The sequence below is a fragment of the Oryctolagus cuniculus genome, chromosome 3 (genome assembly GCF_051225735.1).
Source record: "Oryctolagus cuniculus isolate XC-2025 breed Fujian yellow rabbit chromosome 3, ASM5122573v1, whole genome shotgun sequence".
Classification (NCBI taxonomy): Eukaryota; Metazoa; Chordata; class Mammalia; order Lagomorpha; family Leporidae; genus Oryctolagus; species Oryctolagus cuniculus.
The window spans coordinates 39,482,311-39,501,339 of NC_142869.1; the positions used below are offsets into that span (position 1 = coordinate 39,482,311).

Sequence of the window (19,029 nt, forward strand, 5' to 3'; positions counted from 1 at the left end):
ATATTTTCCTGCCTCTTCAGAATGTTCCATTATCTACAATACTCCTATTATAATTAGTAACATAGCACAAGTAGCTCAAAATTAATCTAAAATAAATGAGCCAAAAGGAAAAACTGGTGAAGTTTGGCTAGAAATACCAAATGTAATTTATATTGTTGATGGTTCACAGTCCTTATAAAAGGGACAAGAAATGATACATCACATCAGAATTATTATTTTATTCCTCACATTCCAAAAGATAATTCAATTATAAATATACCCAAAGGAAAGTTGCAAATGAATAAACAACCTTCTTTAGCAATGAAACAACCTGAGACTCTCGTCCCCATTCTTTGGGATATTCATTTACAAAACCGGCTTCTGTACCCAGAGTCTGTTAATAGGCTCACAACACCAGTTGTCAAGGCTGAAGGCTCCTATCCTTTATCTTAGAAGAGAAATTTTATATTTAAAGCGTCTCTCTCATGAGTGTATCACCTAGCTCACGGCCAACATAACCTAGTTATTTGCATTCTTACCTGAATCATTTTAGTGTGGACACCCTGCCCCATTTCAATCCCACCGTGAGTGACCAGAACAGAACCATCGAGATACACGTGAACCAGGGCAGCAGCCTAGGCAGAAAAGACAAAAACCGGTTTTGGTGAGCTTTTTCAGCTGGTGTTATCACACAATGTGTCAGTTAAGATTTGCCTTAGAAGTGATTCCCTCCTCTCCACACCCCTGGCCCCTGCCAAACACAGACACAAGCCTTTTGCGCTGCTCTGAGATCACTGAGCAGGGTCAGCGCAAAGTGGGGTGCGCATGGACTTGTGATCACCCCCACAAGAAATTGTGCTGTCCCCAGAGGCAGAGCTACGTTCCTAGCACCCACACTTCCTAATGAGGGCATTCCAGCCTGCTGCAACCTCCAAGGCGACCGTCTTATCTGGCTCTGCCCCAGTGTACAGCAACATTTTAGGTTTCTTTTTCCAAGGATCTTCATTTTAAAATGTACAGTGAATAGACAGGTGGGAGAGACAGACAAGGATTGGCTGTACAGAAGTAAAAATGAAAATCCAGGTACGATGGGCTAGACCTTTTTATGCAAAATGAGCTAAGCCCAGCCTAAGTCATCTTGGCCCAGAATTATGGAGCTCTGGAGTTGATAGAGAACTTGGAAGGACTCTTATCCAACCGTACAGCTCCAAGACAAGGATCCAAAAGCAACCAAACAGCTCACAGAATGAAAGGTTCCTGGAATCACAAACCACCAGACTCAACATGAAACACATGGTACCATTCAGAAGAAAGGGTCTTCTTCCAAGTGTCTGTGCTGAAGAGTGAGGAGACCTCCCAGGAGAACACAGAAAACAGGGATGGCTTCTTCACTTTGAGTCTCGAGTGCAAGAGCAGTATGAACCACAGCATATGGTTCTAGAGAAAATGCTCCTGTGCGGTTGCACTGTGGCCCCAGAGGGCTGGCAAGGCAACCTTGACAGCTGTTCGGATGGGAAGCCCCAACCTCACAGATGTGCTCTGTGCCTGCCAGGTGTCACTCAAAGCTCTGTCGCCTAGGTTTCCTAATATCAAAGTTTCTATGCAGAGTTGTATACTAATCTAGGATTCAAACAGGGAAAGTCCAAGAAATTCCAAAAAAGAAGCTAATTTCTGGGGCTGGCATTGTGGCGCAGTGGATTAAGCCTCTGGTTGCAACATCAGCATTTCATATGGGCACCTTCGAGTCCCAGCTGCCTCACTTCCAATCCAGCTCCCTGCTAACACGCCTGGCAAGCAGCAGAAGATGGCCCAACTCCTTGAGCCCCTACACCCAGGTGGGAGACCAGGCTCCTGGCTGTGGCTTGTTCCAGTCCCAGCCATTGTGGCTTTTTGGGAAGTGAACAAGCAGATGGAAGATCTCTCTCTCTCTTTCTCTCTCTCTCTCTATAACTCTGCCTTTCAAATAAATAAATAATTTTTTTTAAAAAAAAGCTAATTTCTACTCAACAAAAATAGAATCTTTATAAGCTTTAATTACTTGCTTACATTATTTGTAAGCAGCCCTAGTCCTAAGGCAAGTCAGAGGCATTGCATGTCAATCACCAGATAAGTGCAGGGAACTCATCATGTTCCCGGATCAATGCTCTGCCCACCAGGAGGACTGGCACAGCCATCCGAGGCCTGTGGGCCACACTTAGAAAACCGCCTGCCTATTGGTATCCAAAGGTTCACAACACCCCAGTGAATAACAATCAGAAGCCCATCCTTCCAATTCAGACATTTTTGATAGTGAAAAACATGCTCCATTTATCTGGACAGCAGATGTAAACCAGAGCTGTATTGGCAAAATGGGGACATCAAGGTACCATTTACCTGAGGACAAAGGTGCAAACATCCACAGCCCAAGGGAGAATCTGAGAATCCTGGTTTTGTAACTTTTTGGTCTATTTGAGAGGGGCAGAGAGAGAGATAGCCTCTTCCTCCTGGTTCACTTACCAAATACCTAGAACAGATGAGACTGGGGGCCAGACCTAAACCAGGAGCCTGAAAGTCCATCTGAGTGTCCATGTGGGTGAAAGGGACTCAAGTACTCATGGGCCATCATCTCCTGCTTCCCAGAGAACACACTGGCAGGAAGCTGGGGCCAGGAGTGCAGCCAGGACGTGAACACAGGCACTCAGTATGGGACAATGATGTCCCAAGTGGCATCTTAACTGCTGTGCCAGATACCTACTCCTGAGTCCCAGAGTCTTGAGCCATAACACTATACCCAAAGATCCCAGGGAGGTAGAGCAGAGTTTGTTTTACTCTCTACTAACACGTGGTTCATGGAAACACCATCTTGTGCTCTTGGTCATTCGTTCTCAAGACAAGACGGCTAGGGAGGGGCATCCTCTGCTGAGAGCCCAGAGCTCACTGCTCTGGAGTTGTGCAGAAGGTGGTAGGTGGTGTCAGCCAAGACAGTAACTCCTGGGCTCCTGTCTGGGGCTCTTCGTTGTACTCTGCTAGAATATGAACCCCCTGAAAGAATGTCCTAAGGCATCCCTTGCAATGTGACATAGTGTCTCTCGTGTAGCAGGTACACAGGAAATGTTGGACAAATGAATCTGCAATAGCAAAGCAGCTGGATCTGTCCCTTAGGTTTGTAGACTCTGGATTTGACCTTGGCTCTGCGGAGTGCAGGTATAATTGGTAGCTCGACTTAGCACATGGTGAGTGAGCTGCAATTACAGTGGATTGGGCCTTTCCTACATTGTGCGACCCTGCTGGCGACAGCACTCTGCCTGCATGTCTAGGGCAGCATTTCTATCAGAGACCACCGAGTAATTTGTTCCACGTGGTGCTGCAATCTCCTCTGGCCATTTAAAATGTCAAATTTGGTTCAGTTAAGTGGCACCACCGGATGGTTCATTGTTAGCAACACAAAAGATAATTCCACAAAGCTTCATCTACAGAATCGGCACAACTGGAGCACTGGCACAGATGGTCCTCCAATATAAATAGAGGCCTTGGTGGGCGAAATTGAAAGCTTCAAGCAGCAACTGCTGGCGCTGGTGAAAAGTTAGCTTTAATCCCACAGGCTCCCAAAATGCCTCAGCCACCCAAACATCTTAGATTCTACTCTGCCTGGAGCCATGGAAAGGCACGGGAAACACGGTGACGGTGACGCTGTCTGTGGCCTCTGGGGCTCACACCTAGGAGTTAAGTACATCACCGGCCAGGTGCATTGGGCCCCTCTGATGTTGGCCAGCAGCCCTGCGGCTCTGGGGGCAGTATGGGACCATGAAGACATGTGGGGTTTGAGGCTGGGGAGCACTGAGGTCTGACCCTCGTCCTGTCACTCTACAATTGGAGGCCCTCGGGCAACACCGGGACTCTCTGTGGGCTTTGGTTTCCCTGGCCCAAACCAGGAGACTCATGCCTCCCAGCAGAGAGGGGAGCCAAGTGGGAGATCACAGAGACACACGGGGCCGTCATTTCTGATGCCCTCTCTATTGGCTCTGCTTCAGAATGGAGTCTTTCTACAAACGCCTCTGGGAAGCAGCTTGACTGATGCCCAACTCTTCCGTCCGGCCCTAAGCAGAAATCTTCAGGGTAGAAGCTCCCCGGGGGGCTTCCAGCAACTGTTGAGGACGAATGGGCACTGCTGGCTGCTGTGTCTGTCCCAGCTGAGCAGAATCCCACCACGGCCCCCATCAGGAGCCCTGGGGACACAGCTCAGCGCAAATGCGGAAGCGCAAGGTTGGGAGCTGTGAGGACCTGAGTTCGGGCCTGGGATCTGCTGCTACTGGCTGTGTGGCTTTGGGCAGGCTATTTAAACTCTCTCAGTCTCAATTTTCTCATCGTTAAAATGAGGATAAAAATCTTACAGGTTGCCCTGAGGGTCTAATGAGATAAAATCTAAACGGATTTTTAACACAGTAGATGCTCAGTGAGTGTTATTACTTTTGTCCCCTTTTTGAGAAATATCTGATGAGGGAAAACGGACCAGAATCGGGGAGGAGAGCCCGTGTATCTGCACCCACAGCCTGGCACTCGGGGTTCCTGCAGCACCCATCCCAATGCAGAAGCCCTCCCCGACCCCGGGTTCTGGCCTGTCTTTTCCCTTTATCCTGAGAGGAAGAGTCACTGCTCACAAACTCTTCCCACTGGCAGTTTTCCCCTTTCTCTTTAATAAACATGTTTTCGCCTTTGTTTCTCAATCCCAACCTCCCAACAGTGTCTCTCAGCTGAGAGAGGAGTGACCAGGTGACCAGAAGGCTACAAGGAGGCCAGTGCTCGTCACCTGCTCCTCTGAGCCACCACCTGCCTAAAGTCAAAGCCACATGCAGATGTTTAAAGGATGACACCAAAGCTCACCGCGGGGAGTTGGGTGACCAGATGGGTATGGGAATGGGGACAGATCTTCCTAACCGCTTGTCTTGGCCTCCTATGCTCCCTCAACACACAAGTAATGCACACTAACACTCTTTTCACAGCTCCTGCCTCCCTCCTTTATTCCTATTCTGTCATCACTCAACACACCTGCCGTGCCCTTTTGTGAATTTTGCAAAGGGGAGGCATGACGAGGCTCTGTGCGGGCTCTGCCAACTCACCTACGTACTTGTCCAGCAATGGAGACAGTGTAAGAACCTAACCAGGGTCTCCCACCACTGCTATATGAGGGTATTACAGAAAGTTCATGGAAAAATGGAATTGAAAGACACGATTATTTTGGTGCAAAAAATATTTGAAATCCCTGTGTATAGGGGGGTCTTCAAAAAAGTTCATGGATTTCAGATTATAAAAACTATGCATGGGGGCCAGCACTGTGGCATAGCAGGTAAAGCTGCCACTTGCAGTGCCAGCATCCCATATGGGTGCCAGTTCAAGTCTGATCCAGCTCTCTACTATGGCCTGGGAAAGCAGTAGTTGTCCCAAGTCCTTGGGTCCCTGCACCCACGTGGGACACCTAGAAGAAGCTCCTGGCTTTGGATCAGCATAGCTCTGGCCATTGAAGTCATTTGGGGAGTGAATCAGTGGATGGAAGACCTCTCTCTCTCTCTCTGCCTCTGCTTCTCTGTAACTTTGTCTTTCAAGTAAATAAGTCTTAAAAACAAACTATGCATGGATTACAATTTTTTTCACCAAAATAATTTTTTTATTCCATTTCCACAAACTTTTTGAAACACCCTCATATAACAAGGTTGAATAGGGAAGCCCTTCACCAGCTATTAAGGTTAAATGCACTCAGGAATGAAGAAGTGAAAACAGCAAGAGGATTTAGCTGCCAGGCAAGGGGATTTATTTCATCAATTAAAGAAATTAAAACTACTAGAGAAGTTTCCCAGTTCTCCCCTTCATATTTCTAGTAGATATGATCAGAAAATCTCCTACAGTTTGTGTAGTAAGTTACTTAAATTAGTCACTTTTCTGAGTTTAGCTCACCCCAACCCACCCAAAAGCCTTGCAGCCATGGTCCAGGACACAGAAATACAGAGTGGCTGGAAGAAGAGTTTGGGAGGTCCTGGGTCCCAGCCTCTCATGAGCCATCTGGGGCCCAGAGCAGCTCCCTCAGCTGCTTATTGCCAGGGCTAGGAGGAATGTTAGGTCTTGCAATTTCGCAGTAAGAAAATTTTCACCATCTGTGGGGATGCAGGCAGAGGAGCTCTTGCCCTTTCTGGAGTAAAGCTAGTTTGATTAATAATAATTCTGGAGAAGTTCAACAGCTGAACATTGCAATCACATGCTAATCCCACCTAATGGAAAGTTCCTTTAACACCGCTCAATGCCATGTCCCGGTGGCCTTCCCACTGTGTCTGGAGAACTGACCTGACCATAGGCGACTGAGCCAAGGCCCACGGGATACTTGAGGGGGATGATGGCCAGCCCTCTCTGCTTCCAGTAATTCTCGGCATTGAACTTTTCCACAGCCACTTTCCTCTGGAAGTAGGAAGACTTGGCCAGACATTCGTTCCAACACTGGGTCAGGTTCTTGGCATTTATCTCTTGTTTATAGGGAGTTTGGTCAATTTCCTTGTAAAAGTTTATGGCTCGGACCTATGAAAGAAGAAATCAAAAGGCAAGGGAAACCCCAGCAGACACAGCAGCATCCAGTCCTACATCCTCCTAGTCTGCTCATTCTGCAATGTCCACGCCGAGTTCTGCCTTGTCCTTGCTAAAGCCTTCTGCGAGGTGCAGCATTGCCCTCTTCCTCTACCAACTACGTTAGCCCCTGCATGCTTTCTGCACTGCTCGTGCACAAGTTCAAAGGGAGGAATTCTTTCCTTATACTCTATGTAACTAAACATTGTCCAGGGACACTGCTGACTCTTAATTTTAGTTGCATTAGTGCATATCAGGTAGAAAGGTATCCGGGCTACATAATTTAGATTATTCAGATATTTAGATTATTCAGACAGACAAGCATAAAAGTTTGTTTAAACATAACCAATAGCTAGGATGAAGAACAAATTAAAAGATTCTATCCCAAGGTGTCTGAAGCAGAGAGAATTTCCTTGTATTCCTACCACTGGCAACTAAGAACCCCTAGCTAGGATCAAAAGACGCCAAGCACCTGACAGGCCCAGTTGAGAAAACTCCCTGTGTGGCCAGCCCCACCTCCCCAAGCTCACAGGGGCCATTACAGGCACACACTCTGCTCCCCTGACTCCCTGACTAGAGGAAGACTGGAAATTCGTGAGCTGTGACATTCTCGGAAGCTATCCTCTCCTCCCTCTCTCCTGGGGAGGAAGGGGGTCTCTCTGTGATTCTCCCTCTTGTGCCCCCAAGGGTGACAGAATTTGAAGATGAGGGGCTGGTAGGGGACAAGGACCCCCACAGATTCAAGAGACACACAGAAGGTGGTTCCTGCCAATGGCCACATAGTCTAATGTTGAGTGGAAAGAAGGAGATGAATTTAATCGAGGAGTGGGACTTTGCAAAGATTGCTGGGACACAGAGCAAACACCACTTGGGGTGCCAGCTGGAGATCTAGCTGACCCTTACCAGGGAATGTCAATTGCTGGGACACCTGGCAGCAGTGGCCACATACTTGGAAAGTGGCTCCATCTCATCAAAGACAGGACCCTGAGCCCCTTGGGAGAAGTCGCATGGGAGAGGCTATATGTTTCCTTGCTACCCCCCACCTCCTCCCTACCCCCCCCATCACAGCAGAAGTCACAGCGGAGGAGAGGGTGAGAGAGCCTCAGCACGTCTCCCCAACCTCATTCCACTCCAGGGTCTGGGGGTGCAGGGGACACCCTCGAGGGAGGAGTCTTTGTTAGTGAATGAAATTGAGCCTGGGACTTAAAGAACTGAATAAGGACTGGTTGAGCAACTGCAATGCAAACTTTATGACCACTTGGTTGAGACGTTAGGGAAAGGGGTTTAACAGAACTTGCTGCTAGTGGTCACAGCCCCCATTCAATGGGAACTTCCCAGGGGACTCGGGTTGAGAATCCAGCGCCTACTCCACAATACCCTCTGCCTCGGGCTGACTGCGGTGGAGTCCGGGTAAGACGAGAATCACTGAATTTCGGAGTCCAGGCTCTGCATCATGCAGTGAGTTGCGCGGCCGGGATCTCAAATTCCTCCGCCTGCTGGACCTCCCAGGGCCCTCCCACCTCAGGGACTTGCTGTCTTTTCGTGCAGGAGGGTAATTTAGCGTTACCTTCTCGGGGGACAAACCGCATTTGGCTGCAACTTCCGTGATACAGCACTCGGTGATGAGCCCCGCCTGGGGAAAGCCGAAGCCGCGGAAAGCCGTGTTGGAGGGAAGGTTGGTTCTGCACGCCCAACCCCGGCAGCGCAGGTTGGGAAACTTGTAGGCGTTTTCCATTTTCAGGAGTCCCATTTCTATGACCTGCAGGAAGCCAGAGTTGACGTGGGAAGACCTCCAGGCCCTCTGTACCTGCGGCACCACTCTGAGGCCTCGGGCCAGAACCTGGTTGGAAGTGGCAGCTCCCTTCACGCAGAACATGCCAAAATACGCCCACGCCCAAAGAAAAACAGGTTATTGTAAAATGCTTTTGAAGGGTCTGAACAATTTATTTTAAATCATTAAATTTTCCTATTTTTAGAGCAAATGCACTTTTTTCAGATTTCAAGTATTTCCCAGAGTCCTTGAAACATTCGCTCCGGGCCTACCGAATGCAATGAGTGCCATATTCTAGAAAACAGCATTTGTTCTCATGGATGGGGTCTCAACCAGGAGCAATCCTGCCCCCCTGCCCTTCATCCCCACCACCTACAGGCATTTGGCAAAGCTTGGAGACATTTCTGGTTGTTAAGACTCAGTGTGGGGCATCCCGTATGCGTGACGGTTCAAATCCTGGCTGCTCAACTTCCGATGCAGCTCTCTGCTATGGCCTAAGTCTTTGGGCCCCTGCACCCACATGAGAGATCTGGAAGAAGCTCCTGGCTCCCGGCTTCGGATCGGCACAGCTCCGGCCGCTGTGGCCAATTGGGGTGTGAACCATTGGATGGAAGACCTCTCTCTCTCTGCCTTTCCTCTCTCTGTGTAACTCTGACTTTCAAATAAATAAATAAATCTTAAAAAAAAAATGTTGTTCCCAGACGTGAATTTGCTCTTTCCAACACTTACCAATAATGACTCATCCAGGGAGCAGCCTCCATTGCTATAATGTTCCACATCCAAGGCCACGATCCTGCCATCGTTCATGAATCCAGCCTGGGGGAAGACAACTGATCTTTGAAACTGGCTTTGGGGCCAAGCCTGCTCCCTTGCTTCCCTTCCTTGTCTGCTGCCCTCTGCAGCAAATACATGGAGGTCTCTGAACCCCCAGAGTGGAGTCCTCCAATGGAATACTCTGTGCTTGCACTGTCCAGTATGGTAGTTACTAACCACATAAGGGGGCTGGGCACTTGAAATAGGGCTGATGCAACTGGGAAACTGAATTTGAATTTTATTCAATGTAGTTCATTTACAAGTAAATTTAAATAGCCATATGTTCCTAGTGCTACTGCACTGGACAGCGCAGTCACTGGCTGGAAAAAGCTCCAGTCTCGGAATGATTTTGTGGGGCAGAGTTCCACACCCTCGCTGATTACATGGGGCTGGTGCTTAAGCAGGAAATGACACAGTGAGGGTCTAAGTTCCTGAGAGGTTTTGTTCAAGCAGTTATCCCACTGTGACAAGTACAATTATTTCTTATAAATGAATACTATTTTTTTACTTATGCAAGTTTTTCAGGGAATTTCTGGGATATAGTTTTATGAAAGCATCTTAGATATATTGAAAAATGAGGAACTCATTCACAAATAACTGCAACTTCACAAAACCCTATTATTATGGGAATTATTCAATTTTTACCTCTTTGGTATGTGGGAATAAGTACGGTTATCAGATCTGCTTTCATGGCCCTAAATATTCAGGTTTCCCAATTATGCACTTAGTAGCAGCCAAAAGTACTAGTCAGTGCTTTCCTCAAACTGACATCTTTGAGCAAAGTGGGTCAGCCAGGAATTAAACAGCACAGGAGTAGAAAGTTAACAGCAGCACCCCTGCTGATCTGCTCCCTGTGCCCCGTTAGAAAAGAGCCTCCCCCCACAATGTGCCCTCTGCATTTATGGAATGCTTTTTCCATAACGGAAATCATCCTCATCCCTGCCTCTTGGACTCACTTTGTACTTTCCAAGGTAAGGATGGCGCCCTCCAGTAATTAACATGTCTTCTCCTCGTTCCAGAATGCAGCGGACTGCACGACCATGTCTACCAGGGAAAAAAAAGCAAGAAAAGGAAACTCTTCTACCAACTGTATTACCTAGGGGTTATGTCACTTCTGGGGAGGGCCTCATGGTGTCTGCACACATCCCAAACCACCAGAACCGCTCCATGCACCTGGCTTCTGCCGACCCCAGGCGCACAGTGCCTGCTCTCCCTTTGGGCCAGGGCATAGTGCTACTTGGTAGAGGGAAACTTCCCAGCGCCAGACACTCCACGGTATTGCTCTGGGGGGGTCTTTCCTGCTGCGATCACAACTCGGCTGTAGGTAACTGGTCTCAGGGTCGTGTCTTAGACTGGCTATCAGTGGAGGAACTCAGATGCAGGCTGCCTGCCAAGTATTCCTGGATAGGACACTACTGAAGTCAAGGTCTTTTGCTTCTTAAGATGGAGGAACTGCCATATACTACTTGAGAAAGAAATGCAGCCTTCTAGATAAGCCTGCTCCATGGAAAATTGCCTATGGTCATGTTTTAAGATCCTCAGAGCCAAATGGCAGCATGTAGACATGACCAATGGAAAGTTCCTATTTAAATCAAGAGAATCTATCTATCTATCAATTATCCATGTATCTATTTATAGAGACATATAGATATATATAGTTCAAAAGGTCACATATAGGACCCTATATGAACATAGGTCCATCCAACTGGTGCTAAGAACAAGCAACCCCCACCCTACTCATTCAGGATTCATTTCTATCTACTTTCCTGATATTATAATATTTTTACTGTGGTTTCCATTCTTTTTAGTAACTGATTCTGATTTTGGTTCTTATAGAATATACATTAATCATATAGAACAAAGAAGATATCATCAGTTGGCAGCCTATTTGTGTGTTTGTAGATGATGTGTGATTTTAAATGATCTTGGCCCAGATTCTCCCTCATTAATCCCGATATTGAGAGTTTTCAGTGTGATTTCATTTTATTTTTAGTATATTTAGCAGATTTTCTCCACTTACTTGTTGGCAGCAAATGCGGCAATAGCTGCCATAATGCTGGCTTTGAACACCTTCCCCCCAAATGCCCCACCAACACGTTTGACGTGGCACATGACCTTGTTCACTGGGAGCTTCAAGACTGTGGCAACCATGTCCTGTGAATAATAACAGCTCTCGTTAATCTCGCCCAGCTTCAACCAGGACTTCGTGTGACTTTCACTGTCCATTCATGACCTTAACGAAAGGAAACTGTCCCCTGAAACCGGAGCATGACAGCCAGTGTGCACTCTGATTCCATGACGTTAGAGAAGACGCCCGAACTGTGTGGTTATCACAAATAACAGCAATGTCCGATAACCTTAGCACACATGCCCAACTGATCTCAAAGATATCTGTCTATAATGACACTGCCAAAACTAGTATCTTTTTTTTTTTTTTTTTTTTTTTGACAGGCAGAGTGGACAGTGAGAAAGAGAGAGACAGAGAGAAAGGTCTTCCTTTTGCCGTTGGTTCACCCTCCAATGGCCGCCGCGGCTGGTCCGATGGCAGGAGCCAGGTGCTTCTCCTGGTCTCCCATGGGGTGCAGGGCCCAAGCACCTGGGCCATCCTCCACTGCACTCCTGGGCCACAGCAGAGAGCTGGCCTGGAAGAGGGGCAACCGGGACAGAATCCGGCGCCCCGACTGGGACTAGAACCCGGTGTGCCGGCACTGCAAGGCGGAGGATTAGCCTAGTGAGCCGCGGCACCTGCCCAAAGCTAGTATTAACATCAAGTAGTTCTTGAGATAACAGTGAGTTTTTTTTATAACAGTTTTTTGTATTTTCCCCATAAACCACATCCAGAAGATCCTTTTCGCTGAAATATTTCCCTTAGGCATGTTTCCTGGAACAGTGGGACTCCGTGCCCTTCCAAGCCCCCCAGCTGGGGCCCTCGTCCTGACCTCTTCTGTCTCCGCTGGAGAAGGGGCACCTCCCACCTGCCATTTGGGTTACTGCTAGCATTGGCCAGGTGGTCTGCCCTGGAGGCAGGTTCCATTCTTCTTTGCCATCTTCTGTTTAGAGGTCATCGAAGTCTTACACAGAGAGAGCAGAGCAGAACAGGACTGGGATGGAGCGCACCAGACCCTCCTTAGAGTTCCACCTTCTACAACACCCCGTTCTCTACATCCGCACGTTCCCACTCCTCTGATAGCGGCACAGGCTGCTTACGGGCTTCTGCATAAAGATCTCTCTGCGTCGTGCCCTTCACTGTGACACAGCCTCCCCTGGAAGCACCCTCCATGTTAGCTTGGGCAGTCATATGTCATCCCTCCCTTCCCGTGTGCATGTTGCCTGGGGTAGGGGACACGGACAACAAATGGCTGCACAAGATGGGAGTGAATGAATATGTGAGTGGCATTTGATTTGCTGTGGAACTGCCTAAAACTGGCCTATCTTCTCCTGCCATTTACACAAATCTCATTGTAACCATAAATTCAAAAATAAGACTCCTCTGTGGGACTTCCTAGGTGAATTCCATCCCTTAGCAAACTCTCCTTTCCCTCAACTCCTCCGCCCATGGAAATTTGCTGAGGCTGATGCAGCGGCTGGCTTTACCCTTGCCAATACTGTTTGCTAAATGCCTCATATATGTTAGGCATTACATGGTTTTGAGGCAGGCCTTCCTCTTTTTCCTTCTGTGTTATTAACAGCACCAAGAGCAGAGCATGATTGCACGACTGATTTTAAAGATCTACAAACAAAAAGCCGCTCTGTCAATAATGTTCTTTCGAAAGCTTTGAAGTCATAGGGCTACTAACACCCAGATCAACGTGGCTATTCGTGCTCCATGTTTCCTCAGCTCCTGAAGAAATGGCATTGTGTCTCAAATTGCTCTTGTTATATCTTGCTGGTAGAAACCATTTAGCCACAGCCCAATCCACAACAGCCTCACGGTACCTGGATGTATTTGGGAAACTGTGTAGATGCATAGACATCCATTTCTTGATCCTCTCCTTTGGGCACAACAAGCACAGACTGGGTTTCCATATAAAAATGTTCCTGACCTCCCATATGTATTTCACCTGTTAGGAGAAAATGCACGCAAGTCAGAGAAGCACTCAGAAGCAATGGGTGGTGCCCTTCGGCTGCTACTCCGTCTGCTGGGGCAGGAGGCTGCACCATGAAGAGCCACAAACAACGGTGTGGGGCTTTTGGTGCACCTGCAGACAGGGAGCAGAATTCTGGGCGGACAGGGACTCTGTTGTGCTAGGTCACAGGATCCCAAGGAGACGTGTGTGACTTTCTAGAGTCAAAATACTGTGGCACTGAGAGCTCCCGTTCTGGGACAAGATGAAGTAGATGCACTTATCCCTACTCCTCCAGTTACATCCAGAGAACGACTCCAAATGTTCTACAATAAACAAACACAAGGAATGTGCACATGGAATATGCAAAATGAAGTCATCTTTATTATAGTCCACTAAAATAGAATCAAGAGGCCATGAGGAAAATCCCTCAGGTTGCATAAGCCTGTTCCCAGATGATCTCTCAAGCCCAATCCCAAAGGTCTGATGGTAATTCTAAGAATACAAGTTGTATCTGCAATAGCTGGCACTCGCCCACCAGAACTTGCCAGCCCCAGTTAACTTTCTTTCCAAACAACTTGTATAACCTCCACTTTCCCCAGCAAGACTCTAACCTTTTCTTTTGTTCTGATATTCTAGGGGCCACTCTGGTCTGTGTGTATGTCCAGATTGCAATTCTACTTCTTATAGATTATCTCCAAGAAGTCCTGTTCTTGGGAGATGTATCTTTATATTTTTATTTCAAGCTGACAGAGGACTCTGGGAGATGGAGAAGAGAAGGCTGGCCACCTAGGGACTTTAACTGAGTTCAGTTTTGCAGCAGTTGTTATTCCTGGCTTCATACATCTCAGACTGGATCTGGAGAAGCCAGCCATCCCAAAACCCCAAAAAGCAGTCAGAAGAAATAGCCCCAAGCAAAACCTACTCTCTAGACACAGACCTTTTGGACAATAAGTACTACCCCAGCTGAACACCACAGGAAAACTGCAGCCCACCCGTGCCTGCAAAGGTTGGCCGGGAGCTAGCTCTCCCCCTCATCAGGCTGTGATGAAAGTCCAATCCCGCTGCATGGTGGTGTCAGTGGAGGTCACCTGGGAGCTCCCACTCTACACCTGGCAGTCACAAGGCATCACTCCCTTCTCCTACCAGCACAGGGTCAGAGTGGCCTTGATAAAGCAGAAGATTTAAATGAGATACAGTCTCATAAGATAATATCCCAAATGTCCAAGATACAATTAAAAAAAATCACCCATCATGCCAAGAACTAAGAAAATCTCAATGTCTGGATGACAAAAAAACAATGAAGACATCCCAATGCCGAGTGACACAGAAGCTGAAATCACCTGACAAGGTTTTAAAGCAGCCATCATGAAAATGGTTCAGTGAGAAATTATATAAACCCTTGAAACAAATGACAATTAGTAAAGAGAGAGGAGATATAAACAAATGGAGCTTTAGAGTCATTCCCACTGAGAAGCAATGGGAACAAACAGGACACGTTGTGGCCAGCATCATGTCAGGCTGAAAGCAGGACCTTCTACACTTAAAAAATGAACTGCATAATCGAGATTTGTGCTGAAGAACTTCCCATCTTATCTAAAATCTGGGTAAAGAAACAGTGCAGAAGAATGACAAGATCCTGTTTCACTTATAAACTACAAATGTTAGAATTTCAAGAAGTAAGATCTTAACTAAGATAAATTTAAGCTTTTATTAGTCTGAAAACACATGTTGGGGTTCAAATTGATAGTTTATAGTGTTACTATATCTTATGTCTATCTACTCAGAATTTATCATGTTAAATATTCATGTTATTTAAAATAAACAGAGCTGACAATTGGACTTACCCCAGTGGTAGAGTTGGAAACTTGCCAGGGGATTCCAATTCAATCCCATCAATGTGGCATGTACCAATGCCATCTCACTAGTCAAAGTGATCAGTTTCAGTTCATAATTGATCATAATGATAGGCTTAAGAGTCAAAGGGATCACATAAACAAGACTAGTGTCTGCTAATACTAACTGATAGAATTAAAAAGGAGAGAACAACCCAACATGGGAAGCAGGATACACAGCAGACTCATAGAATGGCAAATGCCCTAAACAGCACTCTAGCCTCAGAATCAGCCCTTAAGGCATTCGGATCTGGCTAAAAAGCCCAAGAGAGTATTTTAGACATGGAAAGCCAAGACACTGTGGCAAAGAAAAAACAAAACAAAACAAAACAAAACAACCCTAAATGAAAGATCTCTGTGAGATCCCAGCGGAAAGAATGGGTCATCAAAGAAGGAGGTACCTTTCTCTGAAGGGAGGAGAGAACTTCCACTTTGACTATGGCCTTGTCTAAATAAGATCAGAGTTCGTGAACTCAAGAGGCTTCCATAGCCTTGGCAGCTCATGACAAGAGCCTAGGGTGATTACTAACACCATAAATAAGAGTGTCAATTGTTAAATCAACAACAGGAGTCACTGTGTACTTACTCCTCATGTAGGATCTCTGTCCTTAATGTGTTGTACTATGTGAATAAACGGTATAACTACTACTCAAACAGTACTTTATACTTTGTGTGTCTGTGTGGGTGCAAACTGTTGAAATCTTTACTTAGTATATTCTAAATTAATCTTCTGTATATAAAGATAATTGAAAATGAATCTTGATGTGAATGGGATGGGAGAGGGAATGGGAGATGGGATGGTTATGGGTGGGAGGGAGGTTATGGGGGGAAAAGCCACTATAATCCAAAAGTTGTACTTTGAAAATTTATATTTATTAAATGAAAGTTAAAAAAATAAAATAAACAGAGCTGAAAAAATACTATGTAGAGCTATTACTGCTTAAACTTGGAGAGCAGGCAGAGGTTTAGTGCTCTGTGCCTTGCACTGCTGGTCCCTGAGGCTTCTCACTCACAGCGTCCTCATTACCCTAAGGTATTGATCTCAACTCTGTCAGAAAACAATTTGATCAGCTAAGCCCTGGGCTGAAATTTTACCCATAATAGGTTTACCAGTGATTTCTCCAGGCAAATTTACATTTTAATAAGAGGCCCTTAAAGACCAAAAAGCTACTAAGATACAAAAATGTCTGTCTAGGGGCCAGCACTGTGGCCCACATCCCAGTTCTGGTTGCTCCACTTCCAAATCAGCCCCCTGCTAATGGCCTTGGAAAGCAGCAGAGACGGCCCAAGTGCTTGGTCCCCTGCACCCACGTGGGAGACCTGAGTCTATGTAGCAGGATTCAGAAGAGATACAAGAGCCCTCCCTAAGATGATTTTTCTCACAACCTGTCCTAGAGGGCAAGGTACAGACATTTTCTCTAAAAGATTTATTTATTTGAAAGTCAGAGTTAGAGAGAGAGAGAGAGAGAGAGAGGTCTTCCATCTGCTGGTCACTCCCCAAGTGGCCCCAATGGCCAGAGCTGAGCCAATCCAAAGCCAAGAGCCAGGAGCCTCCTCTAGGTCTCCCACCCGGGTGCAGGGGCCCAAGGACTTGGCCATCTTCTACTGCTTTCCCAGGCCATAGCAGAGAGCTGGATGGGAAGTGGAGCAGCTGGGTGCCCATATGGGATGCCGGTACTGCAGGCTGCAGCCTTATCTGCTATGCCACATCACCAGCCCCTATTTTATTTCATTTTTTAAGATTTATTTATTTTATTTGAAAGGCAGAGTCACAGAGAGGCAGAGGCAGAAAGAGGTCTTCTGTCTGCTGGTTCATTCCCCAAATGGCTGCAATGGCCAGAGATACACTGATCTGAAGCTAGGGGCCAGGAGGCTAAGCCTCCGCCTGCGGTGTCAGCATCTCATATGGACACCAGTTTGAGTCCCGGCTGCTCCTCTTCCGATTCAGCTCTCTGCTATGGTCTGGGTAAGCAGTGGAAGATGGCCCAAGGGCTTGGGCCCCTGTGCCAGGGTGGCAGACTCAGAAGAGGCTCCTGGCTCCTGACTTCAGATCAGCCCAACTCCTGTTATTGAGACCATTTGGGGAGTGAACCAGTAGATGGAGGACCTCTCTCTCTCTCTCTCTCTCTGATTTTCTGTAACTCTGCCCTTCAAATAAACATATAAATCTTTATAAAAGAACAGTAAAGTGTCTTATCAAAAACATTAAAATAAAATAAAAGATCCCCGTGTCACTTTTACGCTTACCAATAGGGGATGGGGCAGTAACAAGTTAGCATTTAAGCAAGAGACAGACTGTGGAAATTATTTAACTGAATGAAATAATGAAGTAAGATGTCAAGGAATAATACAATAACTGAATTCTCATACAAAAACTTCACATGGCAAGAACCAGCCATGAGGTTCATGAGGTTGATGTTTCTGAGACGTGCAAGCCAGGGAGGCGATGCTACAGATGTCGCCTCCCTTCCTTCTCTGCTCTTCATGAATCAACTCACGCCTCCAACATTTGCCATATTTTATGAACCCAAAGAATCACCTGGAAAACGTTAAACAGTGTCCTTGTCTACCATGGATCCTCCAATTCCAGAATTCCAAGAAAGGGCACAGAAAAATCTAGGTCTCACAAACATCCCCAGGAATTCTCATGTAAGAACATCTTGAAAACACTGGGTTTGATAAGTGAACACCTGCCAATGGGTGACCTCACTCCTAGACAGCCTGAGCCAAGAACAGAGACAACATTAGCCAAACCTAATAAGCATTGCTGCTGCTCCTGGTCCCTGACCACTCCCTATGTGGCAAGCACACTTGATTATCTCTCCTAATCTCCACCGAGCACCCTGGAGATTGCTTTCATCTTATTCATGTGATTTTAAACAAGAAGCTAAGCCGAGATCACACAGCTAATTATACAGGACACTGAGGAAAACAGACGGGAGACACTGCAAGGTGTCTTTTCTAGAGCTTCCAGATGTCATTCTCCACTCAGCCCCCGACTGGTTTCGGGGCTAACACAGCTACAGAGTTTAGGGACGCAGCCGGTTTGTCTGCAAGCAGCTGGTCTGACCGAGCACAGGGCACACGGCTCGGGCTCTGCGGCTGGGAAGAGTGTCTTCAGACTCTACCTGTACATGGGATCAGGGTTGGGGGGCAGGGAAATGCAGTAGGGGCCAATATCCTGAACAGTCACTTAAAGACTGTGCCAAATGACTTCTCCTTATACCCTGGGACATGGTACAGGTGGCTCATGTGCGTGCAGCAACCCTTCGGGCCAAACTGGGGGTTCTCCCGAGGCAGGACTTCAGGACAGCCCTGGCTGCATGGATGACGGCAGCACCTAAAGAGAATGGGTTCTTCCCACTATGACCACCAGGCTTGTTTTTGTATAAAGGGCAGTTTTGAGACAACTGGTAAAATTTGAAAAAGATCTGTAGGTTATATAATAGTCTTGTGTCAATGTTATTGCCCTGCTTTTAAAAAATGATTGATTGAAAGGCAGAGTGACAGAGTAAGAAAGGGTGAGGGAGGGTGAGAGGGAGGGAGAGAGATCAGGCAATCTTCCATTTGCTGGTTTACTTCCCAAATGGCCACAATAGCCAAGCCTAGGTGATGCTTAAGCCAGAAGTCAGGAACTCCACCCCAGACTCCCACATGGTTGGCACTTGAGCCATATCTGCTGCCTCCCATGATGCTTTAGTAGGAAGCTGGATTGGAAGTGGGGTAGCCGGGGACAGGAACCAGTGTTACAATATGGGATACTGGTACCACGGTTTAACCTGCTGTTCCACAATGCCAGCTCTGATTTTGATAACTGTATATTTATATAAAATAATGTCCTTGCTTTAAGAAAATAAACACTGACGTAAATTTAGAAGTAAAAAGGCATCATTTCTTCAACTGCCAAATGGCTCAGAAAAAA

At 46.7% G+C, this 19,029-nt stretch overlaps 1 protein-coding gene across 1 annotated transcript in view; it reads right to left on the bottom strand.

Moving 5' to 3' along the window:
• The window catches only part of AOX1 (aldehyde oxidase 1), a 73,984-nt gene that overhangs the window by 15,778 nt on the left and 39,177 nt on the right, over positions 1–19,029 (bottom strand). The window contains 7 exon segments of the mRNA NM_001081990.1: positions 519–614; positions 6,292–6,519; positions 8,132–8,323; positions 9,065–9,151; positions 10,105–10,192; positions 11,169–11,302; positions 13,085–13,209. Coding sequence (NP_001075459.1) covers positions 519–614; positions 6,292–6,519; positions 8,132–8,323; positions 9,065–9,151; positions 10,105–10,192; positions 11,169–11,302; positions 13,085–13,209 — 950 coding nt within the window.